The 27,489-nt window shown below is 49.2% G+C and overlaps 1 protein-coding gene across 5 annotated transcripts in view; it reads right to left on the reverse strand.

Annotated features, from left to right (window-relative positions):
- Positions 1-27,489, reverse strand: part of Mapk4 (mitogen-activated protein kinase 4) — a 146,609-nt gene that overhangs the window by 28,948 nt on the left and 90,172 nt on the right. For 4 of the 5 annotated variants that reach the window (XM_052742504.1, XM_052742502.1, XM_052742503.1 and 1 more), the window contains exon 2: positions 20,199-21,576. The exons of the other annotated variant lie outside the window; for it this stretch is intronic. In XM_052742504.1, coding sequence (XP_052598464.1) covers positions 20,199-20,744 — 546 coding nt within the window. In that variant the 5' untranslated portion in view covers positions 20,745-21,576. The remainder of the gene's footprint in view (positions 1-20,198; positions 21,577-27,489) is intronic. 5 annotated transcript variants of the gene reach the window in all.

Below are 27,489 nucleotides of genomic sequence, written 5' to 3' on the forward strand. Positions count from 1 at the left end.
GGGGGATGAATCTAGGCACACAAAAGACACCAACATACAGAGTGGAGGAGAGGTAAAAAGCCATAAGAGCTGGCTGGGAACAAGCTGAAGCTGAAATCATAATTCATAGTTAATAATAAGTCTACCTGTTATTATTTGGGGGATGGCTGTCCAAAGAAAGTCCGACAAGACCGACCACACAGTCTCCTCGTCTGTTCTTCTATGGCTGCTCCCTAGCTTGCTTACCACACCTCAGATGGAAGTCCCCCCCACAACCCATGGTAATTCACCACAGCTCAGCTATGAACTCAAAACAGTGAACTTCCCCAGACCTTATCCTTCTCAGAAGACTCTGGGATTTGAGGGTATCCTTCACCGAGGTAACTGATAGAGTCAGTGCACCAGGTGTGGGGAGACATATCTTTGTCTTGTTTCTGTCACTTAGGATCAGGTGGAACTTAGGTCTGGAGGGTAGGGCAAATCTTAGTACCCCCTGGGAGCTTAATTATACAGAGACTGTTAGGGGGGTGTGGGGCAGGGGCTGCCATGAGCCCCAGAGGGCTGCCTGAGGTGGTTAGAGCTCCGGGAAGCAGGCCAGCAAGATGGGGAAAATTATGTGAGCCTGAGAATCGAAAGGAACCTCTCCCCCTAGAATCTGGTTGAAGTCTCCCCAGCAGAGAATAAAAAGTTCAACATAACTAATGGTGTTTGTGTTTAAGGCCTTTCTCCCTTTCCAGCCACAAACCTGCAATTTCTGCTTCTCACCAGAGAGCACATTTACAGTACGAGGACAAGCCCTTGTGCAATCCCAGTGACTTCTGATCTAATAAGAGCATAATTGTGCCCACAGCATTTCAGGGACCACCTTGTAGTTCCAATCATTGAAAAGGGGAAGAGGGAAAAAGGAGGCGAGGGTCCCTTAGTAACCATTAAGCAACCAAGTCCCCAGAGCTCACAAAATCTTGTATATGGTCACCACTCAGACACTTAGACTCGACTCTAAGAAGCCTGCACACAAGCACCCAGGTATATTTCTGTAGCTAGAGTTTTCCTGCCTGGCCCACAGTCAGAACAAATCTCTCTCACCTGCCAGTCCCACAGCCACTCAGACCCAACCAAGTAAACACAGAGACTTATATTGCTTACAAACTGTATGGCCGTGGCAGGCTTCTTGCTTACTGTTCTTACAGCTTAAATTAATCCATTTCCATTAATCTATACCTTGCCACTTGGCTCGTGGCTTACCGGCATCTTCACATGCTGTTTGTCATCGTGGCGGCTGTTGGAACTGGTGGGCAACAATCAACTTATTTATAAAGTTTTCAGGACAGACTATGGGAAATGCTGGTTATAGTCTTACGAATGCCTCCATTCTTGCAGGAACCACACTGACTGTCTCCCATTAGATGACTAATAGTACAACACCTGATGAATCCACCTCTAAGTGAACAAATACTCCCACTGCCTCCCCAACTTATCCCTAGAACTCCTGCTCACAGGGACCCAAGTGCTCGCTTGGTATGCTTGGGATGAGGGCACAGAAGAGGCTGGGGGCTGACATTACAAATATCAGCTACTTGCATACACCAGAGGTTCTAGAAGGAAAGCAGAGATGACAGGGTTGTTAAGGGAGGCTGGGCAAGGTGTGGGAAGGCAGGAGACTAAGGGAGCCACTTGGAACCCTCCACCCCCAGACAGGGAAGAAGTGAAGGCATACTGGGATAGAGAGACTGGTCACAGAAAAGTCCAGTACTAACTCTAGGCCTTCTTCAACGTGACTTCTGTCAGGGCCCAAGCTCAACTTTTGGCTTGGTAACCTTGTCCGAGCTTGGCCATGAGAAGGGTCTTTTTACTTTGGTAAACAGTACGTGTTAGAATTTTTATTGACCAGAAAGCACAGGCTCTTGGCAGGGCCACTGTCTTCCTGGGCAAGCTTTGGGACTGGGCATGCTTACTATAAGATGCCCACAAGCTGGGAGGCTACCCAGGGCCACCTGTTTGGGGAATTACCATTGAACTTCCCAATGCTCTGCTAACTGTGACTTATTGTTTCCAGTGATAAAGACTGTGGTGTGCTGAGGCAGGGGCATGTCTTCAGAGAGCTTACACTCCCAGTCTGGGCAGAGAGCACATTACTTTAATCTCAAAGATAGTATCAATCCAGGGAACTGTCAGTGCTGAGGGAGGGCAGATGGGGCAGTCACTGAGAGAGAGAAAGGGCCAGGTGGATCCAGGTTTGGGAGTCTTTTAAAAATACCAAATTATGAGTATAAAATTAGGTATGAAAATGAATGTTTATTTTGAATCAAAAAAGTAATGGCAACAAATTACAAAAAAGTTGGCAGGTACTGCAAACATCACAGAATTCATGAAAATCACATTTCCACTAATTAGTCGCTTGGCAAGCTGCAGGTAGCAAATGTGTGCTGCATAATTTTTAATTATCTTTTCTATGGGAATTTTGTAATATAATTTCCCACAGAAAGAATTTAAAGTAGTGCCTGGAAGATAATTGAAAAGATAATATGGTCTCTTCCTCCAGCATGAGTGACACTTCAGTATGGTTGCTATGTGAAACATTTCTCATGTTCAAAACTAGCTACTGGTAGGATTTTATACATTTGCTATTATTATCTGATTATTATCAAATATGGGGTAAGTATGAAGTATCCTTTGGCCTATGAATTGTAAGATTCGGGAGCGGTTTTGGGACTGCTGACACACACTTGTCAGATGGTCGGATATGTTCTCCTCGTAGTCCCATGCTCTGAGTCACCGGTTGGCCTTGTCTCTTTGTTTAATGACCTCAGGGAGTTGATTCAGTGTGTCACCGAGTGTTTGTGGAGTAACTTAATTGGTAAAGTGTTGACAGTCACTATAGAGAGAGAGGTAACAGAAATCCACGTAAACACATCCCACTAACCCAACTAAATTGATCCCAGCAAATGCCTGGTTACGGGCGCTCCTCCAGTATGGAAGCTAACTGCAGGTAAGTGGCCGTAAAGTTAGCTTTCATGAACTCCGCTGTGAGTAAAAAGGCAAGAGGAGAGGATTGGCTAACGAGGACAGGGAATCTTTTGTGAGAATTTCTAAGCTAGGAAGGAATGCAGAGATGTATTATAGAACGTTCTTTGAAGTCAGCTACAGCAGAGCCCGTGGCCTTACATGTGGAGACAAATTATCGAGAGATCTGGTCACCTTGGATGGTTTTCTCAGAAGACAGGCTGTGAGGGTTAAGGGTGTCTTCAGAGACCCCATCATGATTTTGAAAGGGAATTCCTCTGTCCTCATACCAGGAGGTTGGAGAGATTTTGGACACTAGAACATTCTCCCTGGTTGGCCCCCTTCCTCCTTGGTCCCCTTAGATTCCTTTAGCTAAGGAATCTAAATGTATCAAGGGCCTAGACCTTGATACCACTATGAGAGGAACAATGAGAAAATGACACAATAGGCAGATTTCACTCTTCCCATGAGCAATGCATCTGCAAGGATTTGGCTTCAGGAAGGAAACCAGAGACAGGGAGCCAAAGGCATGTAGCTGTGATGGTCATTTGGGGGAGGGGACGGAGCTGTGTTCATGAGGCTCCTCTGCTCAGATCTTCAATCCTGCTACTGATGATTCTACAGGAGAATGGCGATCTCTGTTTCGTGGTTGACCATACAGCACCGTCAATGAGTTCAGCAGCCCCAACCGTAATATACGCAACAGTTGACAAGGATTGTAGCTTATTTATTTTCACAGCCAGGCCGTATTTCAGTGTAGCGATACAGAGACTTTGTAAGGGTCTATAAATTTTTGTCATTATTTACCTTCAGCTGCTGGCTGCATCGTAAAGAATATGGCTGGCCTTTATTTCCAATTGTTGGGAGAAAACCTCTACCCTTGGAAAGTCCTGAGTGGAGACTATCTGTCTGTTGTTCATGGCAGGCTCCTGGGTGGTCTCAGAGCAGAATGGAGTTGGATAGTGTTTAGGTGGGCATGACTAGGTCATTCATGCCTAGGTCACAGACCTCCCTTCCTGAAACCAAACCAACAGAAATCCTCTGGACATGGAAGCTCACCTGAGTGACACATGTCAGTGTGGCCACAGGTGATGCCTCTGAAGAACAGAGACACTGTGTACCTGCAACCATTCCTTTCATCTGGCCCTGGTTTGTGTCATTTGGTTGACTACATATAGGACTTTTCTAAGTTCTATGAACCAGACTAGAAAACCGTTAAACCTGAGGGGAAGATGGGAATTGTGGCCAGTGGGTGGAGACCTCCCCTACCCTGGGAAATCTGGCCTGTCTCTGGGTCAGGATCATATAGCCAAACTGGCAAATACTATTTGCTTGCTATTTTATACTTAAATGGTATAGTACCCAAACTACGTTGTGCTTTTAGTCAGCATGCAGAAATAAAGTTGATTTTCGTATACTGCTGTTATATTTAGCAACCTTGCCAAAGTCTTTACTATTTTTTTTCCAAAAAGTTTTTATTATTATATTGAAGCATCACTTTCTGCCTGCTGAGAGAGGGAAAATCAGTTTTCTTCAATAGAGAGACACTGGGTATATCAACCACTCCAAGTCAGGCTTTCATGGTCAGGAATTGTTGATCAATATACAATGGACTTCACAGTTGTTTTTGTGTGCTTTTATTTGGTTATGGTCTGATGGCTTTGCTTTTTGGGTGTGGTTTTATTCTGTTTTCTTGGTTTTGGGTTTCTTTTTCTTTTTTCTTTGAGAAAGGGTTTCTCTGTGTAACAGTCCTGGCTGTCCCGGATCTCACTTTATAGACCAGGCTGGCCTAGAACTCACTGAGATCCAAGTGCTGGGATTAAAGGCACATGCCACCACTGCCCGGCTGGTTTAGTTGTTATATTGGGTTTTTGTGAAAGAACTTAAAGTTGGGTTGATGGGGAATGTCTTTCTGTACGCTGTGAATATGTGTTGCTCTGATTGGTTAATAAATAAAGCTGTTTGGCCTATGGCAAGGCAGCTTAGAGGCAGGTGGGAAATTCAAAGAGACAGGAAGAAGTTGGGGGTGGGGGAGAGATGCCAGCCAGCCGCCCAAGGAGCAACATGTAATGGGACGCAGGTAAAGCTACGGAACATATGGCGACATGTAGATTAATAGTTATGGGCTAATTTAAGATATAAAAGCTAGCTAGCAAAAGGCTTGAGCCACGGCCATGCAGTTATAATTAAAGCCTCTGTGTGTTTACTTGGGGGACGCGAGTGGGAGAGATTTGTCCTGACCGCAGGCAGGTTGGGACACAGAAAAGCTCCGCCTACATTGGGTGGGTAGAGAGAAGATATGATCAAAATAGCTTTAAATTTAAAAATATAACAAAAAATTACTGATAATGGTGTTGACTTGTACAAGCGAGGGTATCTGACCAAGTGGCCTGCATTTGCTTTGTTTGGTTACTTTTGTACAGATGAATGTGTGAATCGTGATTCTCAACACCGATGTCATTAATTATCCATTGGAAATATATTAGGTAACTTACTAAAACCCATGAAGTCTTTACTTTTTAACCTGTAGGCTAAAGTTTTATTTAGGCAATGAGACCATCTGTGGAAGACCAGTTTCACCTCATTTTGCTTGCCAGGACCACTGGTGCAGTCCTGAATTTGGATTCTGGGCATAGACATCCCCATCCTATGTTATGCACCAGCTACCCTGGCAGTTCAAGTATTCACAGGGTATTTTACAGATGGGCAAAGTGAAGCTTTGAGATGATAAAGTGGTGGTGACCTGTTTTGTACAGTACATTCACATCCGCGCTTCTCAAGCTTCAGCTCCCTTAGTCACCTGACACTCAGAAGCTGGACCTACCCCACGGCTTCGAAGCCATTGCATGTCACGTGGGAAAATCTGCATGTCTAACAGCAGCCTGAAGCTTCACTACAGAACCAAGCTTCCAAGCCATCCTGCTCTCCTGCTTCTTTCAAGCCCCATTTTCTTTTCTGTCCAGGGAGCCATGCCTATCCTCCATGCACCTGCAAGCGGTCCAATGCAGCAGCATGCTCCCGAGTCCTTAGGCTCACAGCCCTCATGAGTGGTCGCTGCTGTCACCGCCTGTCCCTGCATATAATTACCCTCATTAAACACATTCTACTTACTATCCATGTAGACAAGCTCTGCTCAGCAAGTGCTGTGCCTGCACCTGATGCCCAGGCTGTGCCAAGATGGCACACCAGCGGAGTCCTTGCCCGGGGGTCAGGAAGTTCCCCGGGCTCTGTTCGGAGCTAGGGTTACCCTGAGTTGTCCTTGAAAGCCTGCAGGTTCTGCTTCAGTTCCCATCTTTCCAGGCTAAGCCCTGTGACCTTAGCTGGGATTCAAGGTCAGGGCAGGTTGGTGGCATGCTGTCCTCAGCCCTCAGCTCAGTAGATCCATAGGGCAGATGGAGGCCTCTTCCAGCCCTTAGGGTTGAGGCTGGGATGGCATCTTAGGTGCAATCTGAATAAATCCATCCCAAACCATAAAATGAGCACATGGAAGACCCAGAAATGTCTTTCCTTTGACACAGTCTGCTATGACTCCTCTGATGGCGAGTGTGTGTTGTGTGGGTGCACATGTGTGCCACGTCAACCGGGTGTCCTGTTTAATTACTCTCCACCTTTTCTCTTTTGAGACAAGGTCTGTCCCCGGACCGATTCAGCCAGCCTAGCTGGTCAGAGGCCCCAGCATTTTTGTCTCTGCCAAGACTATAAGAGTGTGCCGCCACGCCTGGCTTTTTGTGGGGGTGCCAGACATCTAAACTCAGGACTGATGCTTGTTGTGCATCTGGCACTCCATCCACTAAACCATTTCCTCAACTCCCTGCTTTGAAAAAAAACAAACCAACCACCAAATCGAAATTCTTTGCAAATCCTGGTGAACGCCCTGTTTTGCTGGAGGCCCGCCTCTGGGTTGGGTACTCACTGCACAGAGAAGTTTCTGGTGTGATGGTTGTGTTTTTTACAGCAGAACTTGGTTCCCATCTCACCAGTGCCTCCGGTATTCCCCTGCCAGACAGAAGGATCCTCAGAGGATGCGAACCTGTGTTGAGAACACCTGCTTCGGATCTGCGTTCAAATCCTGTGCCAGCAAGTTCTGTTCTGGTGACTAACAGCACCGTTGCTCTTAGTCTCTGTGAGGCCCGGGTCCCTCATCAGCACAGTAGGGGTAGTTCCTGTGTTGTCTGCTGCCATCAGGACCAGCAGGAAACACACAGAAGCCCCCAGCCAGTCTGCCCTTTCCCTTCTCGGCCTCCATTTTGATAGGTTCCTTTCTCTGGCTCATTATGTTGCATCCGAGCTCCTTGGCTTCCCCTCTCCCGTTCCCACGCAGTCTTCTCCTCTCTCCCCAGGCACCCCGTCTCCACAGGGGTTACCACCTTCGCTCTTCTCTCTCTACTCATCTACATCCTTAGATTCCACAAAGGTCCACTTCAAGGGCCCGGTCCTCGGGGTGCTCAGCGCATAGGGGGGATGGGATATCCACGGTGTGTGTGAGGGGGATGTTGACACTCACTCCCACCAGCTATCTGCCCACTTTTTCTGCTAGGACTGTGGTCTGAACTGTCTTATTGGAGCTCACTTGCCCTGGATCAGAAGGAGCCAACGGAACAATGGAGAGCATGGTCGCTTACCTTCAGGTCTAAGCCCACTATGAAGCGCTTAACGTAGGGCTGTGTTGGATGGAGAAGACACAGTGTGACGGAGTTGCCTCCGTTAGGAGGATGCCATCTAGAGGTGCTCCAGAGGGTGCTCACACTGGGACACTGAGGGCCCAGGACCTCAGCTCGGAGGGAGGGTTGTGAAGTCAGAGAGAGGAACATGTTTGGCTCGTGAGAGATGGGTCATCAAGGATGCCAAGGACTCTGGGTGGCCTGAGGATGCTGGGTGCCTGGGGTGGAGGGTGTAGAAGTGGAAGCTTACCACCTGCCTGGTGAGGGGTTCCTCAGAGAACCTGAATCCCGAACACTAAACACACTGCTTAGAAGTGGGAAGCCTTGTTGCTACCATAACCCCCGTTGCCCCACACAGACCCAGCATGCCAGTGCTTGGAAGTGTCTTCAGGGAAGAGCTTTGCACTTTCAGACAGAAGCCCCGGAGTCAAGCTCAGATCACCACTCTTGAGTTCTCTAAGGCTGGGAGAATCTCAGCCATTTGAGGCCTCAAGTTTCTCATCTATCAAACGGGCCCAATAACATGGGCCCTTCCTGTACTACAGGATTGTCACTGGAACCAAACGGAAACGAAGGGCGAGGGAGGTTTGCACATTCTGGGAGTGATGGCTGAAGCCTGTTGTACATCACAGCACAGACTCAACGGGCTTCTTTAAATACACCGAACATAATTTACTACCTTCTGGAGGGGCAAGATTTGGAGCATCGGCTATAACCTAGATCTTAGTGCAGCTCTGAGAATCACTGCTGAAGAGCATGAGAGCCAGGCCTGTATTCTCCGTCTCCTTAGCCTGAGAGCTGGGCCTGGCGATTGTCTGTTTCTCTATTCTCTGTCTCCTTACCTGCCAGACAATCTGCTTCCATTTTTCTCTGCTCAGGGTGTATCTGCTGGTCCCCATTGCTAGATTTGATACGTGGATGATAAAGATGTGTGTGTAAGTAGGGCACACTGGCTCTGTACCATGTGCCTTTGTGTGTAGACTGTGCTATGTTCTGCTTAGGGTATTTAAAAAAGAAACATATTTGTGTGTGTGTGTGTGTGTGTGTGTGTGTGTGTGTGTGTGTGTGAGGGGGGGGGGAGAGAGAGAGATTACATGATTTTTTTTCTTGCATTTTATGTAACGCTTTACAGGCGTATGAAAGTCAGAGGACAACTCTGGGAAGTCAGTTCACTCTTTCTGCTCTGTGGGACCCTAACAGACTCACAGGAGACACCTGGTCAAAGCTGGAGTGGGTGTCTTTGCCCCAGATCCTCACTTGTTTTCCTCCTTCAATTCTCTCTTCCATGTGTCCCGGGCTCTTTCCCATCAAGAACAAGAGCTTCGAAGAGCTCTGGCCTACTGCTTCCCCCCTCTGGGCCTGGTACTGAGCACTCGGCTGCAGGGCTATAACCCTGTACGGTTGATGCTGCTTGCCTTTGATAGCTTAAGAAAGGCAGGCCAGAGAAGGCTCGCACAGCCTGCCCAACTGCACGGAGGGCATATACCCTCTCAGCTGCTTCGGCATTCAACTTCCAGGATTCTCCCCCAGCAAAACCCAAGGAAATTCTCTCCTTTGTGTACAGTGGGCTGTCCTGTAGATCTCATATACATCACCAAGCTAAGGGCAGAGGAGGCCGCAAGGGGTGGTGAGTACAGCCCTGCGGGGATGCTCCAGGTGAAACACTCATGATCGAGATTATAAATGACAAGCCGGCTGCTGTAGTTCCTATAGCAAGAACAAAAAGATTTCTTGAAACATACAACCCCGACCTGCTGGCCAATACCTGAGGGGTGTTTTTTTTTTTGGCTGCAACCTTCCTTTTCACATCAAAACTAAAGCTTACATCGGAAGTGTCTCCAAAATGTAAATGGCTGGCACTAGCCACTTTTTTTTTTTTTAAGGTCTAGAGATGGTTTTGGGAGTAGGTAGGTATGTGTGAGGGGGCGTGGGGTGGGGGTGGAGGGGGTGGGGGGGGGATAGGAAATGAGGGGGGAGGAAGGAATGGACGCAGGCACTAATGTGGGGGTACTGGGAGACACGTCCCATCTGGAGAAAGCGTGTTTCAGGAAAGCTGTCTCCATCTGCATGCTCTCAGGGCACATGCAGACCTGACCTCATCGGGCCTTGCTCCTCGGTCCCACAGCCCAGAATCTTCGGTCTCAACTGAACTCTGCTCCCATCTCCTAGACATCCAAGGGTCCTGAGTAACCCAGACAGGACTCCAGGAAAGTCTCATTTCACAGAGCAGATGAGCTAAGAGGGCCCACGCTGGATGGAGGGACACCTCGCAGACCTTCAAATACAGGAGCTTAAAGGGCATCGGTGGAAGCCCGTGTGCAAAGCTGGCCATGGTTCTGTATCATGAACAGGCAGCCCACATTTAGCAACGTGGTTAAGAACAAATCATGTAGACCTAATCTGTTTAAACCAGGAACCACGTCTGAGAACAGTTACTGTTCCAAAGTGTATTGCTGCAAAGAGCATATGGTGGGCAAAACTCTGGTAGCTGTTTGGGGAGTGAGGCGAAGTTCTGGCCACATGAGGGTTAAGCACAAAAGACTTTGTCTCAGGTCCCGTTGCTAGAAATATCTTTCGAATGTCCTTATTCAATTTCCGGCCTTGGTACATAACACCCAGGGAACAGAATTTAATTTTCTATGGCTGAACGGCTTCCTTCACTTGCAGGACTTTCTGAATTTTAGTTTATTATGGCGCAAGCCCACAGGTAGGAACAGGGAACCTTAAATTACATCTGGCAGCTTGGACCATGAGCGTTCAGACTAGAAACCAATTTGACGTTAAAAGCCGAAGTCCAACAGAATTCCTAAAGAGACTTGTTTTTATTTTGCTGTCCGTTACCTCCTTCCACAAAGCTGACTCTGCCATTACCTCAGGCAAGTTACATTTTGGAGGGTCAGCAGCAGCTGCACAAAATGGACGCCAAGTTGGCATCTCTCTCCACCTCCTTCTCTTCTCTCTCCTTTTTCCTTTTCCGAGCTTCCTTTTCCAGAGGTCTCTCTGGGTACATGGCTGAGTGGAGAGTTTTTTTGTTTTTTTTTTTAAAATCTGGTTGTGACAATCAAGAATTGATCAAGAGACCCTGTTGGCTCTCTTGTTAAGCGTTCTGACCTGCTGTGTCTCTGGCAGGACTCACTGGAGGCATCAGACACCTGTCCCAGAGACAGGAGTGTGCTATACAGAGCTTGAAGCTGAGGGCCACTGTCTGGAGCCACACTTTAAACCAGGCATCCTCCCTAAACGTAGTCTGAGACGGGGAAATGAGGTTTCTGAGAACAGTGCCCCTGAGTCTCAATAAAGAGACTCCACCTCCTTTAGCTACATCCTCTACAACGTCTTTGTAGACAATTTTTTAAAATGTGAGTTAAATGGCTATAATTTTGTAAATAGGTAACTGACTGGGTAGGTCAGAGGTGCCCAGTGGCCATGAGGCTGGGCCTTTGACCTAATCTCTTTATGCCCATTTGAATTAGTGATATAGGCAAAGTCCTAGGAGGCAGGTGAAGTCCTTAAGTATATTATGAAGCTATAAAGGGCAAGGTTGTATGATGAAACAAAGATCCAAAAAGATCTCTTCCTGTTGGAATATTTGTCTGAACCAAGAAGATGAACTCTACCAGGAACAAAGGCCACAACTTGTGCTTGAGATTAAAAACAAAACCAAGCCGGGCGGTGGTGGCGCACGCCTTTAATCCCAGCACTCGGGAGGCAGAGCCAGGCGGATCTCTGTGAGTTCGAGGCCAGCCTGGACTACCAAGTGAGTTCCATGAAAGGCGCAAAGCTACACAGAGAAACCCTGTCTCAAAAAACCAAAAACAAAACAAAACAAAACAAAACAAAACCAAACATCAACGGCAAGAAACAAAAACCAAAACCCAATCCCATACATTTAAACTAGAGAATACGGAACTGACATAAATTAATTGGCTAGCAGCCCAGTGTGAGCCCTTATGGTGACACACTGGCCAGGAACGCACAGGAGTGGCCTGTCGTTTACAGAGCAGAGGTCGCGCACGCGCACTGACTCTGCTGATGAAATCACATAGGGTCTGATCTGCACGTGAACTTTAAAAAAGGTTCTGACAGGAAGAGGTGGTCAACGAGAGGGAAGGTAGGACGGTGTGAGCCCTGGAGTGCAGTCAGCTGAAGAGAACTGAGAGCGGGGCAGGGACTGTACCTGTGTCCTCTGCAGGCAGCCGGGCTTGAAAGTCCAACTCTGCCACAGCCTACCTGGGTTGTGCCTCAGTGTCCCCATCTGCAAACGGTAGCGCCTATTATAAATAATGTGAGGGTTGAGTCACTTAACACCGAGTAACAAAGCCTGAAAATCATTAGAGACAAAAGGGCCCAGACTGCAGGGTGTGGTAGAAGGGACAGGATGGGGGACGTTAAATATTTGAAAGCTCTCCTGAGGGTAAGTTAAGCTTCACACTGAGACTCTGGAAAACCACACTCTGGTTCATAGGAAGCAGAGGCATGGCTTGTTCATTAGTCAACCAGCCTTTACTGAGCACATTTTATGGGACAGATACCGTGCTACATGCCAGAAAAATGGACATGAATGTGTACTTCATCCAAGGGCCCACAGTGTCAATCTGGGAAGAGGCACGCAGATCGGCTGCTCAACAGTGTGGATAAGCGCTCTGGGCAAGAGGAGGGAGTGACTGGCTCCTCTGGAGAACTAGGTGACTTGGGACATCTGAGCAGAATCTGTAGGGGTAAATGGCAGTCCATGTGGGAGTGAGGGAACAGTGTGTGGGACCAGAGCTGTCACTGCGAATGGCATTTTCTGGGGGCAAGATGACAAGTCGGTGATGTTACACTAGGTGAGGTGGGTGACTGCAAATTACGCCCAAGATAAGCGCTGGCCTCCTCCAACTCAGCTGTATGATCCTGATTTAGAAGGGAGCCATAAATGTCAGAAAACTCACAGCAAAATGGTTCTCACCCTTGGAACCTTCTGTTCTATGCCGCTGTCCTCAAGGGTCCAACACGGCAAAGGCTGAATAAAAAAAGACCATGTTTCAGCTCCTGACGGTCAGACGGCCGAAGAAAATCTTGACAGCGGCCAGAGGGGAAAAGACACATGACATACGGGAGGACTAACGGTACGAAGTAAAAACATCTCTTTGTAGATAACAGTGACAGAGAGCCAAGAGAGGGCATTCTTAAAGACTGACAAAAACTTGTGAGTCCTGAATCCAGGGAGCGCAGACTTTTAAAACGAGAGTCAACTAAAGGTACTTTATTCCAGTAATAAAGGATGCGCCACCCGCCAGCCTGTACTCCATCCTCGGCAGGCTGCGTGTTCCTGGACTCTGGGCCTTTGCGTTAGCAGTTGCAGCAGGCAGCTCAGTTTGAGAGGTAAGTGCCAGCGGGCGGTTCACGGAAGGGAGGCCAGAGGAGGCAGCCATGGATCCCCCTGAGCCTTTCAGTCAGCTGTTCTCCCCAGGGGAGACTCCACCCCCAGGCACACTCAAGAAGCTGAACTTGGGTTTGAGGAGGCAGCAGCAATGTGTGGATGCTGTGGGCCATTTCAGCCTAATGAGCCAGCAGACTGGTTGGTGAATGGTTGGTACTCCGAGTCCCTTACTCCCTTGTTCTGCGCCTTCATGTGCTTGCCAAAGGTGAATTGCCGGTAAGCATGGCAACTCCAGGCCCTCACCTCACGACTCTGGTGAGCTTAGTCCTGACTGGTTGCTTGCTTGGGCTGAGACAATTTGTTAAATATTCCCCTGGAACTCAGTGGGGTTGCTTTCAGCAGGGCCTGGGTACAGTGGGCAGAGAAGGATGCCACGAGGCTGAGATACCTGCTCCCAGGACTTCCACAGTGAGAAGGGAGCAAGGAGGCCCCGAGAGCCAAGAAAATCAGCTCTCCAAGTCTGCCTGAGTGTCCAGACACTTGCTCTTCAGCCCAGCCTCTGTTCTAATCCCCTAGGTCATATTTTTCCTCTTTAAAAGGGATATTCCATAGTCTTTTAAATACATCTTTTCGGCTCCACTGGTTTGGAATAACACGTTTAACAGCTTAAGAAGAAAGGGACCTTCCCTGCTGGCTGGTCCCTCAGCAAAGTGTCCTACAAGTCAATTTTCCCATGGCCTCTGTGGGTGTCTGGGTCCCTCCCGGGACCAGTATGATGGACCCTCGTTCTGTTGTGAGGCCCTGGGCAGGTCTTCCCCACTCTGCACTGTTTTCCCAGTAGAGAGCATCTGGGATGTAAGCAAGCGCTGAAACCCCAAAGGATGCTCTCCTAATCGCAAGGACTCCTGAAGCCCCAGGGGTGACCATTCTTCCTCCTAGGTTCAGTTTCGAGGGTTTATGTTGGAAGGGGGACCCTTTCTGGGTACCTTCTCAGGCAGATGGCAGAGGGCACCCAAGGCAGGTAGAAGAGACAAGAGAGGAGGCGAGGTGACACTAACCAACACCATGAAGGCAGCACTGGCTTTGAGTTGTCCCTGGCAGGGTTCCCAGGTCTGTGCTCAGCCTCGTGGACTCCTCCAGGGCCACAAATGAACACAGCCTAAAACAAACTCCAGCAATTTGCTGAGCCTTCAAACACTCGTTCCTACCCAACTGTGAAACTAGTGTTTTGTTTTTTAGATAACATCTTTGAAGTAGTTTACACCAGAAAGAAAAGTCCGTGTTTCCCAAAAATCACTGTTCATATCTCCGAACTGTTAAAATCAAGCAGGTTCCTGGTTTGGCCACATAGTACCACGGGGTGGTTTCCGAGGTAATGAAATCAAGGCTCTCCAGAGCTGTGCTGCGTGCGCCTCACAGATCCATCGTGATCAAGTCCTCCAGTGAAGGTACATGCTTCAAGTTCACCCACATGGTCTTCCCAGTGCTGGCGTAAGGAACCACAAGGAACATATCACGGGCACCAGCTTCCATCCACAGGCAAGGCACCTCATTTCTTTAGATCAATGGCTCTTAAAAGGTCAGGAGCCTGAGATTCCCCTGGGGGCCCACGGACACACAGGTGGTTGAACCTGAGCTTCTGAGATGAGGCCAAGCATTGGCCTCCCTCAGTAGTTCTTGGGTGTAGCTGATGCTTGCTGGCTTGTAGCCACCCTTCGAGACCCCGGCAAGCTAGCTGGTTTTTAAGGAATTGTAAGGAGATAGGGAAGGTGAAGAGAAAGCATTCTGGTCAAGAATGAGGTAAGAGGGCTGGAGAGAGAGCTCAGCCGTTAAAGGCTAGGCTCACAACCAAAGATATAAGAGTTCGGTTCCCAGCACCCACGGCTGTCTCTCTAGCCACTAAATTAAAAAAAAAAAAAAAAAAGGACGAGGAAGTGGCTAGGGGTTGGGGGCTCAAAGCACCAACCGAACAGGAAGGGTACACTTGCTTGGTAAATCTGCCAAAAACGTAAGACCTTTTGCTGCCTAAATTCTTAGGAGTCTGTTCCCCTTCCTTTCCTGCCTGGGCATTTTCCACCTGCACCCCATGGAAGCTGGGTCTGCAGGCAGTCTTCTAGAAGTCCCTGTGAAGGTTTCTGGCAGGTTGGAAGGCTCTGGGTGGCCCTTCCTGGAAGGGCACATTGACTCAGACAGTGAGTGGATGGAGTCTTGCCTGCTTTCCGGGGAGTTGGTAACATTTCGTAGAGTTTACACACGGTTCAGTGAAGTCTTAAGCATTATTTTTTCCTTTTGAGATCATTCGTCTCCTAATATGACAAATTCAAAGGGAAATATGCTCTGATCACTCAGCCACCTCTTCTTGACACAAATAACGAGGAACTAATAATCAGGTTTGTGGAGGAAGTGGGAGAAAGGGACTCAAAAAAAAAAAAATGAATACACGCTTAAGAAGGGTCTCGTGACCCATCCAGGGCCAGGCTGACAAGACTGGCTCCACGCTGTGGTCCAGGCTTCAGCAGAGGTAAACTGATGCCTGGCTTCATTATGACATCTACTTAGGCAGGCAGCTGTGTTAGGGATTTAGTCCCTAGTGCATCTGAAAGCATGTTGACATCCTCGGAGAGAAGCAGAATGGAAGCTGGATGGGGGGGTGCATGCCTGTAACATAGCATTTAGGAGGCTGAGCCAGGAGGATCCGGAGTCTAAGGCCAGGGTGGGATACATCAGGAGATCCAGGCCAAACCCAGCTGCTCACAACGAAAACAGAAACTGCAGCAGAATGGGGACAACAACTGAGCAGAGGGGCTCATGTAAAAACAGTGCACACAATCACAACCAGCTCCGAGTGCTCGTTACTCGACCTTGAGCAGGGCTCTTCCCCTCTCGTACTTACACCTGGGAAATGACAGAGATGGGCAAGATGGCCCTGAAGCGTGTGTATGGATCTCTTACTCCAAGAATCTGCTACGTAAGGAAAAGGAATTGTCAATCGTGCAGTAAGCTAAATAATGACTGTCATGGTTTGAACCTGAAATGTCCCCTAGAGGGTCGTATCCTGGGGACTTTAGAAGAGTGTGTGTAATCTTTTAGGAGGCGGGGCACCATTCGTTGTGATGGTTTGGTTTTAATTGTCATTTTGACCCACCCTAGGATCACCTGAGAAGAGACTCTGAAAAAAATGAGGGACTGTCTACACTGGGTTGACCCACACGACGTTGTCTTAATAATTGATGTGGGAAGACTCAGTCCACTGTGGGTAGAACCATTCCCTAGGCTGGGGGTTCTAAACTATGTGAGTGGAGAAACGAGCCTGACGCACCCATCCCTCTCTCTGCTCTTGACTGTGGATGTTATTGAGTGGTTTTTCAGTTCCTGCAGCCTTGACCTCCCTGCTATTGTGGGCTGTAACCCAGGATTGTGAACTAAAACCTTTCCCCTGCTACGTTGCTTTTTGTCAGGGTATTTGATCACAGCAAGACAAACGAAACTAGAACACTAGGTGTGGGTGTTTAAAGGTTTCACCACCCCGTCGTCTTCCTGGCCCACAGTGCGAGGAGGAGCTCCCTACCCTCCCATCCCGCTGCCGTGAACTCTACCATGTCATCCCCACCATGATGGACTGAGAGAGACCCACTAAAAGTCAAAATGAACTTTTCTTCCAGTAAGGTCCCCCCCTGCACCCCCCCCCCCGTCAAATACTTTGGACACAATGATGCAAAAGTCACTAATTCAATGACATAGGTACCAGGGTTTCCTAGGCTGCCACTGATGAGGGAGAACCAATGTGTTTTCCTCACTGTCACCCATGCCATCTCCTGCTTTTGTGTTACACTGACTTTACTGGCTCCTGGACCAGGTAAAGGCCAAGATCCCTAGAAATGGCATGACAGACCCAGAGGGCTCTTGAGTGTGCCATGGAGCTCTTTCAGTTTAGATGCTCATTAAAGAAGAGAAGGCCATTTCCTTTGTTATCTCTAGACTAGCGAAGTGGGTACCTGCCCTAGGAAGGTCCCGTAGCAGTTGAAGGATGCAGGTGTGAAGAGACACTATCCACCTGTGATAAAGATGGAAGGGTGAGGACCAGACTGCTCCACACTGCCACATGGGCCACGCACACCCAAGAAGTCTCTAGCTGGACCACTCTGGCCCTGGACTGGACCAGGATGTGGAAAAGGTATGTCCAGATAAGTAATGGTCCTCTTCAAGAGAGACTGAGTACCCACAGAGCATCGGGCTTGTAGACACCATCCTCCAAGCACACTAGTGAGCACAGATGCACACACATCTGACTCCAGCTATCATCTGAAGAATGTAGAGTTCCTTTTTTTGAGTTAGACTTTCCAACCATGGAATCTACAAGCACATTAGCTTCTTATCTGTGAGGATCCGGTAGATCACTGTCCTTCCCTCTGACCAGTACAACCGGCAAAATCAACTGAGGTCCAGACCTCAGGAACTGATAGGATTCTATTATGAAAAGGAAACAGTGTCCCCAACCCCCAAAGCATGGGACTCTGCCAGGGAGAACAGACCCAGACACAAATACCCACAAGGTAGGGTGGAGAGTGAGTGGTCAGTGCAAACACAATAACCACAAGGTAGAGTGGATAGTGAGTGGTCAGTGCTGGAAGAGAGGAAGGTCCAGAACCCTCAGAGGCAATTCCCACCCAGAATCCAGTGCACCTCAGGAAGAGCCCTCACCATGTGTGAGAGGCCCCGGTTCCTCAGGTTCCTCCCCTCCTGCCATTCCGCCCAGGGAGCCTCATGCTTTCTCATCAAGCCATTTCTCCGGGTTGTCAAATGGACCATTTGCCCTAAGTGCCTCACGGTATTATGAGGATTAAGTGAGAACTGATTTAAATGCACATTGGATAAATAAAAGCGAGTATGAAGCCTTTCATCATCCCTGGAGGGAGAGGAGGGCGGCGAGCTAAAAGAAAGTAAGGACAAATGGCTGCAGTGGGTGGTGCTGACGGACCCCGGGGTAGCAGGCTGATGTGACCATGCCCCAGGTTAGTAACTGGCTCCAATTACTGTTTTTAATCTCATAGAGCGCGCTCTCGCTCTCTCATATTTAAAAAGATGAAGTGAGAGAACACATGAATTCCCTTGCGTGGGGAGAATGAAACCCCCACTAAGAGAAGTAGCAGGAACCTAGCAAGCAGAGTCAGGTGAGCCCTGCCTTCTCCAGCCCTGCCCCTCTCCAGCCCTGCCCCTCTCCAGCCCCCGCCCCCTGCAGTGGCAGGTTTTTTTTTTTTTAACCACTTTTCAAGGGATTCTACATTTATGGTTAATTTTCATTCTTACCTACAAACCAGAGAGGCAGGGAGGACACAGCTCTGTCAAAGGTGGGGAAACTGAGGCTCCAGGGGCGAGTGATATCAACGGGGAGCCCATCTCCTCAACTCCTCACCCTGTGGGATCGCTCATACCGTGTCCCATCCCGAGACTTGTTTCAACAATGGGGATTGGTGGGACACGCCTGTAATCTCAACACTAAGGAGGCCAAGGCATGAGGACTGATTCGCGTTTCAGGCCATCCTGGGCTACAGAGTTGGACGCCGTTTCAAACAAAACAAAACTGCTACTGTGGTGGCTCTTCACCCCAAGGAGCCGTCTTCCTGACTGTTGGACACTTCACTAAACTACCTCATCAGATGACTCCCAAGAGTTACTAGTTTACTGCAATTAAGAGGGTTGTGGGGGCTGGAGAAACGGCTCAGTGGTTAAGAGCACCTGCTGTTCTTTTAGAGGACCTGGGTTCGAGTCTCAGCACCCACACAGCAACTCACAATCACCTGTTTACTCCAGTTCCAGGGTCTCTGATGTCTCCTTGTGGCCTCTCCAGGCACTGCACACACATGGTGTACAAACATAGATGCAGGCAAACACCCATACACGTATCCCAGGTAGAAATGTAGATTATCTGGATCTTTTTTTGCCAAAAAAGGACGAATCGGGGTTAGAACCATTGGCTCAATGACTTGACATCATAGCCCCTTAGAAGGAAGGGGAATAAACAGCCTGTAGTATTGGGTCTTTGCCATGGGCTTCTTGCCTACAGACTCGACTGTCAGATGGCATGGCTGCAGGAATGGGTGCAGAGGGCAAGCACACTGTTAAGGCAATGAAGTTACTTGGGCACTGAGACGCCAGAGGCAGTGGGAGTGGTGTGGGGTCTGAAATTGGGTCAGGAGCCCAAGTTCCAGCCCGTGAGGGTGGACGGGGAGTTGTTGCTCCCTGGCCTGCACAGAGGAGGGAAAAGGGAGGACCCTAGAGACAGAGCCAAACCCTCATCTTCCATGGCCCACTCTCACCCTTGACGATTTTAACATTTCGTGGGGTACCTGCTTCCAATAGGATGTTCTATTCTAATTAAAAAAAAAATCAAAGTATATTTTGCTGGGAGACTGGCACTGTTTCAGGGTGACTGGTAACACGCTCATGAGGAGGCTCCCAGGTACCCTACAGTAGCAACAATGTCTGGCAGAGGAGAACTTGCTGTTCCCGAAGACACAGCGGGTTAGGAGGAGGCCTGGGCCTTGGAAACAAATCGTGGTGACATATGTCTCTATCAGCGCAGCTGGGATGACTCTGTGACGCACCATGGGGAATTGTAACAGAACCATCCTCAAGCATGACGCCACTCCACATTGAGGGAAGGACCAACAGGGCAGTCATTAGCTGATCTGTAGTGAGCATTAGTTTATCAGACTAGTCCCCCACCCCGCCCCCCATTGCTCACTCCTGACTGACTGAAAAGAACCCAGGATGGGCCAGCCCTGGTAAGAGGAACAGGTGAGACAAGCCAGAGCCTTCTGGTGTCTCCTGAGCAGCCAGATGTCCAAGATCAGTGGATGCGATAGAAAAATTCATCAACCACACAATATTACAGCCATAGAGCTCAGGGCTAAAAAATAGTTTAGACATTGTCTAGTCTGACCTTTCACTTGTATAGCCCAGAGTGATTGGCCACAGTTATGTGGGCAAAGTCACGACTAGGAACTAGATACCTCCCACTCTCAACAACTTTTCAAGCCATGGATCTTTCTTGCACCTTTTCACCCCTCCCTAACATTAATAGCAGTCTCCTGATTACAATGGAGAAAGACAAGCCCTCTGGAACACTGTGTGCATCCTTGAGGACCCCACAGGTCAGCAGCAGCAGTAGCAGCCTTTCCGGACAGACATACCTTGTGTGAGTAATGCTGATCCACGATTCTTGCCAACCCGAAATCCCCAATCTTGAGCACAAGGTCCTCTGTGCTGATAAAAATGTTGGCGGGTTTCAGGTCCCTGTGCAACACGTTAGCAGAATGGATGTACTTGAGCCCACGGAGCAGCTGGTACATGAACAGCTTGGCATGCTCCTCGGTCAGTGTGCCCTGCTCCAGCAAGCGCGCCAGGTCCGTCTCCATGTACTCTTGGACAATGTAGGCCACGCTGAACTTGAAGAGCTCGCCCTGCAGATCGCTACCCTTGGGTCCTAGTACCTCATAGACCTTGACAATGTTGTCATGGTCCAGGCGCCGGATGATTTTGATCTCTCGGAGCGCATGCTTCATGCTTCGGGCATCACTCAGAGCAATCTTCTTGACAGCTACCTTCCGGCAAGCCCTGCTGTCCACAGCCGACAGCACCAGCCCGTTGACCCCAAAGCCTAGGGGTTGGAAGTCAGTGAAGCGCCCTCCAAGGTCATACCCGTAGACACTGGCGAGGCAGTCCCCTCTCTCGGCCATTGTTGACTCAGTGGTCTGGGGCCGTCCGGGGGATGCAGGGGCAGTCAGGAAAGGCCAAGTTCCAGCTAGTGGTTTCCCCAGCACACCTCATTCTGTCCGACCTCACAGCTGAGGGATGCTTTTGCTCCTGGTGAGGTCACTGCTGCCAGGGGACAGGAACGGCTGACTGCAAGTCCTTGCTCACTGATGTGCTCAGCGGGATGCTGCAAGGGTTCTCGTCTGCACCGGGAGGGTTTGCCACCGACTCCTGGGCTTCAAGAACCCTCCTAGACGCTTAAAATGGTTCATGCTTCTTCCAGATCTGGCATTATTAGAAGGAGAAAAGCCAGTGTCCTTATCTTCTATCTCCACGGATCTCAAAGTAAAATATGCAGCAACTCTCCCCTTTGGAATCCTTCTGTCTGGCCCCAATGCAGGAGCTGCTTGCCGAGCTGTGTTGCTTTACTTAAGTGGGTCCAAAGCTTAATCGGATCACAGCCTCCCTCTGTGCCCTGAGCAGTAAGAGGGGATCCAGTTAATGGATTCTAGAAGGTTCTAGGGGGCGCCTTTTCATTTCCGCCAGTTTATCTTTCTACAAGTTCCCTTTAGAATCCAAAGCTCCAACTAGTTAGGTGAGTAAAAAGCCGGGAAAAGCCACACTCTCTCATGAGCTCTGCAGTTGCAAGGGCTGTCCTGAGTCCAAAAGGAACTTAGCTGCCAGGCCAGGACCCTCCAGAGGCTTCGGATGGGGGCGTATCCTCTTTCACCCACGCCTCCACGCCACCTTGACTGAGACTGCTCCGCGGGATGTGGCAGGGCTGCAGGAATGCAGCATCTTTCAGAGTCCCCTTCCCTGTCAAAGAAACAATGTTGGGTAAATTTCCACACTCCGGCTTCCAACACCTTCCCACTGGCGTCTTTTGTTAACTAGCCCAAGTGTTATTTGATCTGTCCAGCCAGCTGAAACGCTGCTTGCTCAGGGGATTCCAGCTTTGCACTGCTCAGCCACCCTCACGCTGTGTGCAGCGGTGCCCCGGCAGAGGGGAGAAAGACCGGTTGATTTGATAAGCTCATCAGTGCCTGTTTCCCCAGGGCTAACATGTGCAGACTGGGGGTGGGAGTCATCCCTTTTGACCTTTGCAAGATGAATCTGTTCTGCTTTCCAGACACACACACATCTGCGCTAGCTCGGAAGGCTGAGAGTCGAAAGGAACCCGTTGCAGGCGAAAATGAGGGCTCAGTAATCTTGTGTTCTCACGAGGGTCCCTCCCTTATTTTGCAAACGCCTTTGAATACTTTAGGAGAAAATTCGCCTCCTCTGAGATTCAATTAGCATTTGTATTCTTTCCAAATAGGTGGCAGAAACACACATACAGAACTACAAGAAAACTCTCCTGCCACTCACAGAAAAGGAGCTGTCTGTCCCCAAACCAATGTTATATGGGGGCTGGCGTGGAGAGCCCTGATCTTTTTATGACAAGGACACTGGGGACCTAACTGCTTGAAGCAGTTGGCCACATCTGACTTGATAGCTCCCCTCTGGTGGCTGTCAAATTGCAGATACAGGACATTAGGCGATAAGTGAAAAACCCTCCAAATCCAAGGCAGGTCACCTCGGAACTCTGAAGTAAGGCAACAGTGACTTCAGGGGTGTGACACGTTTCCCAAGTGTACAGAGTTCACGGGTACACAAAGATAGAACTTTGTGCCTAGTGCAGAGGGAACCTGGCTAGTCTCCTCGATTCTTAATTCCCACCTCGTCTAAGTCTCACACAGTGCAGGGCCCCATGTGAGTACACTTTCCCATCCGAACAACTCTACAAATAATAAATGAAGCAAAACAACCATGAGCTTCATGCTCTGAAATTATAGTGTAGGTGTGTGTGTGCATGCATGTATGCATATGGAGGGTGTGGCATACGGATGATCAGACTAGTGAATAATCAGATCCCCACTGAAGGCACACATCTGTGCATGTGGATGCCAGAAGTTGAACCCAGCTGCCTCCTTCAACGACTTCCCCACCTTATCCTCTGAGGCATGGTCTCTTACTGATCCTGGAGCTCCCTGCTTTGGCTAGAGCGGCTAGCCAGCAAGCCATAAGGACCCTCCTGCCTCTGTTTCCCCAGCTCTGGGCTTACAGGCTGTTATGTGGGTGCTGGGGAGCTGAACTTCGGTTTTCATGCTTGTGTGGCAAGAACGTTATGGAAGGAGCCGTCCATCCCCTGGGTTGTACCATCGCTCCCCACCCCGTGCCCTCTGAGGTTCCTGAACAAGGAAATTAGCCAGGGCTCTGGAACATAATAGTGCGTGCTTAGTTCTACAGCTGTCCGCTGTTATGGCTGGCGGCTGCCCAGCAGTTCCTCACACCTGAAGGAGATGGGCTCTGCTGACAGCCTGTCACATTTACAGCGGTTCCTCTCTGAAGCTTTGATTGGGCCCAGAGGCAAAACAGCCGCAGAGTTAATAAAACTTCAGACTTGGGACCAGTCCAAAGCGGACAGGTCCCATTGTCTTTAGCTGCAGACGTACTGTCCTCCTTGGCTCATGTCACCAGGAGTCACCTTTATTGGGTAGGGCCAGGCTACTAAGTATTCTACTGAGCAAATCCATTAGTGACTGACACCCGAACCCCTGTCCCCTATCCATGTCCCCAAATGCCAAGAGCATGCCCTCTGAGGCTGCTTCTGACCCAAGTTCTCACTTCTCAGGTGACCCAAGTTCTCAGGTGGAGGGCTGAGACTTTGTGAGCGCTGGTTCAGTGGTTCGGGCACAGAGACAGACACTTGGCTAAAGGAATACCCTTCACTGGTATGCAGATGCCTGGGCCACTTAGCCACCAGGGGGCTGAGATAAGACACAATGCCACAGACTGTGTATAGTAAAGTCCTCCTGGACACCTAACTCAGGGAAACATCCCCCTCTCTCCTCACACACACAGAGAGAGACAGAGAAAGTGAGTGTCTTGGTTCTATCTCCATTCCAGCCAAGCTAGGTGATACCACCTGAGCTGGAGTGTCTTGCAGTTCCACGGATGGGCCTCAATGGTCCCCAAGGGCACTGCAGAGGGAGCTAATTAGGAACATCTCTCTAAGAGGAGAGACGCCCAAGCCTCCTCCCCTTTCCAGCTCCTGCTGGGTGGTAAACAGAGATTGGAATGGCTCAGAGGAGGACTTGCTGGCAATCAGGGCTGCAATGCAGATAATCTGTGAATAATTAAGAAGGGCTTCATTTATTTTTAAATTCTTTCCTCTTCCTGTGCCCTGTGGGAGGGACTCTCTTCCCTGTGTGTCCTGTTTCTTTCTCAGTCTCTTCCCAACACACTGTCAGCTAAAGCACATGGGAAACATGTCACCTTGGGAAGACTCCATTCCAGCAACACCATTTTCCTCCTAGGGGTCTAAACCGACCATTTTTAATTCTCACCTGGCTTCTTCGATTGTGCCTTTCAGATTTTTCAGCACATTTCCTGGATGGTGGGCCTCCTCTCCCTGTGTGCTATGGGAGTAGGTTCTTGTTACCATGAGCTCTAACCATGCAGACCATTGTCCTACACTTGAACTTTGACCCTCAGTATCATCTGTCACTCCAATATCGCCTCTCACAATTTCAACACCCCATACAGGTGGCCTTCATGCAAGTATTCCCACCTGAGTTTCCTGTCACTCATCTCTTCCTAAACTGAGACACTGTCTACATTTCTCTCTAGTTCCTCTGTAATATCTACTGCAAACCCACTTCCTTTCCCCACAGGCGGTTTGCTAGGAAGCGTCCTCTCTTCACTTCTGGCACGAGATGCCAAGAAGCAGGGCTATTCGCCCCCCAGAGAGGGACAGATGGCACTTAGATGTGTCCCTGGGTAGCGGAGAAGGTTCCGCAGCAAAGACCGGTCATCTCCATGAGGAGGTGGCAGCTCGAGCTGCTCAGAACCGATATGATTTCAAACCAAAGGACATGGCATTCACTGTATGAGACAGAAAGGTCAAGCTATTCAGCTGCGCTCAGATGGCAGGCAGCAAGACGAATGCGTGTAGCTCCCTTAAGGGCAGCGCAGGTTCCCACAGTTCCATAGCAAACACCGCGCAATAAACACAGACATAAAAACCTCGAGCCCAGGCCTCCTAACAGTGGAACCCCAGCTTTTGCCTGGTTTCTTGCAGACAGCTTCCCAGAACTCCAGTGAATTATTCTCTCACTATGTAGCACTTTAACAGATGGAGGCAAACCAGAGGTGAAGTGGTATATGCCACCTGTCTCTTTCTGGGATTCCTGGGGCTCTGGTTTACAAATTGGCTTTGGGAAATCTAAATTTAGACTCACCCCTCTGCCTGCTCAGCATCTCCCAAAACCTCATGCTGTTGACTTCAGCAGGAAAGACCTCCTATGAGGCATTGACCTTTCGAAGCTACTGATTCCTTCCTTCTCCCAAACACCCCCCAAAACCTGCAGTCAATTCTCAGATGGGGCGGAAGTTTCAGACAGACAGACCGCACAATCTCAGGAGAAACCGTTCATGTCACACACATGGGCCTGACTGACTCCAAGGTTCTTGAGGGAAGATCAGTAAGCCATTTTTATAAAGGGCCAACACGTTTTTGTGGCCAGACTTCCTCCCAGTGAGCTGACTACTCACAGAAGTCCTGCCTGGTGTCACCTCTAGCTGACACTGGCCACCTACCCAGGTCTCTAGTGCTTTCTCCATGTGAGTAGAAACCACATCTGGTTTAGTCATGGAGAAGGTATCTCATCTCTACCCTGGGTTTTTAAGTCTCAGTACTGTGGATATTTGAGTCCAGGTCACTGTCAGCAGGGCCCCTCCTGAGCACTGGCCTCTGCCCACTCCATGGCAGTAATACTCTGTCTGCAGCGTCTCTAAACACTGACCACGGGGTCTAGTCAGCTCCACTGAGCTGCTGTCTGCAGGGAAGATTCAACAGAGGCAGATTAGTATTAAGAGGCCACCCAGTGCCTGACTCAGTGTCTCTCACAGGGCATCAGTCATACTTTCTGACAAGGCTGGAGTCACGTGAAGACTGGCTGGGTTAAAGTCTCTACTAGGCTCACCAATGTGATCTACATGGTTTCTGCTCAGGGTCAGGAGCCCCCTCCTTGTTTTGTGGGGCAATTATTATTACTGTGTATATGTGTGTGCATGTGATGCCACGTGACTGCTGGCACACTTGTACGATGGCATGCATGTGAAGGTCAGATGACTGTGGAGTCAGTTCTCTCCTTCCACCTTTTCGTGAGATCTGGACATTGAACTCAGGTTCTCAGGCTTGGTGGCAAGTGCCTTTACCCACTCAGCCAGCTCACCTGTCCTAAGGTTTAACCCTGGTCTAACCCACCACCTACAAATGGCACTCCCCAGTTGCCAAGGCAACCTCATTCAGCCCCTAAAATCCTAGGGGGCAACTGTACTTCTCAACCCCAAATCCAGTGAAAACCCGGAACCCACAACAGTTGTAATCTGATTTCCGGTGGGCAGAAATTGACACTGGGTGGTCACAGGGTCAACTCCTGAACAATCAGCTTTAAAGGAACGCTTTTCAGGGTGGGAAAAACCTTCCTCCCCAAGGAGCAAGAAACCCCGCCTGCCGTCTGTGGACACAGCTGTAGAGGAATTGATGTTGGTATAATGGCAGCCATCTGAGATGATGTGTGGTAAAGTCGGAGGACCAAACCCAGCACACTAGGAGTGGCAGATGAGCAGGGGAGCTTGTTGACAACCATGAGGAGCTGAGCCACATCTATGGGGACCCAACCCCGGCTTTCTTGTCCAGACAGATGGTCAAGTCTATGAATCCACTCTAACTGCAGACACTTAGTGTCCCTGAGACACAGCCATACCATCCGCCACGGGTTGCAGCCCCCTTATCAAGTTTCCTAAAGAACATGCTCATGGGGATCCCAAGAAAGGAGATGACGCCTGCTGTCTTTCTCTCTGAGTAGGAGTTAAGAATAAAGCCTCAGAGGGCTTAATAAAATGTTTGCTTAAGGAACATCAGACCTGTGGCAGGGTCACCTCCCATAAACGAGTAAAGCAGAGCCTGCAGGCTTTGCTTCTTATTTATTACTATTATTATTTTGTTTTTTTGAGACAGGGCTTCACTATGTAGCTATGGCTGCCCTGGAACTCACTATGTAGACCAGCCTGGCTTTGAACTCACAGAGATCCACTTGCCTCTGCCTCCTGAGTGCTGGAAATGAAGGCGTGTGATACCATTTCTTTTTTGAGAACATCATATAGCCATCCAGGGAAACAAAGACCTTCCAGAACTTTCAACATACTGAAATAGCAGGGGGAGAAATTCCAGCGACTTTGTGGTAGCTCCAGCCCCGATCTGGGGGAAGCTGAGGAAATGGAGCAGTCTGGGTTCCCTTACATGAAGTGTCTCCATGGAAACGGTGCCAGCAGTGGAGAGACACCTGCCCAGCCGGAGCATGGGAATACGACTTCTAGGATATGCCAGAGAGGTGGCATGCATTGCAGTGGTTCAGTTCTGACTTCAGGTGAGTTCTGCACTTAACTTTTATAGATTAAATGCAAAACTTCCCATTTTCTCTCTTAAAAGGAAATCTAGAAGAGTAGAAACTAGAGATTTCTTTCTTTTGGGGTGTGGCGTGGGGAGTATGACATGGGGTCTTGCCATGTGGCCCAAGGTGTCCTTGAACTCATGATCCTCTGACTTCAGCCTCCTGAGTGCTGGGGTCACAGGTGTATGCCACCATGTCCAGTTAAAGATGGCAGTTCCTTTAAACATCT

The sequence above is a fragment of the Peromyscus californicus genome, unplaced genomic scaffold (assembly GCF_007827085.1).
Source record: "Peromyscus californicus insignis strain IS unplaced genomic scaffold, ASM782708v3 Scaffold_17__1_contigs__length_78620276, whole genome shotgun sequence".
In the NCBI taxonomy this organism is placed as follows: Eukaryota; Metazoa; Chordata; class Mammalia; order Rodentia; family Cricetidae; genus Peromyscus; species Peromyscus californicus.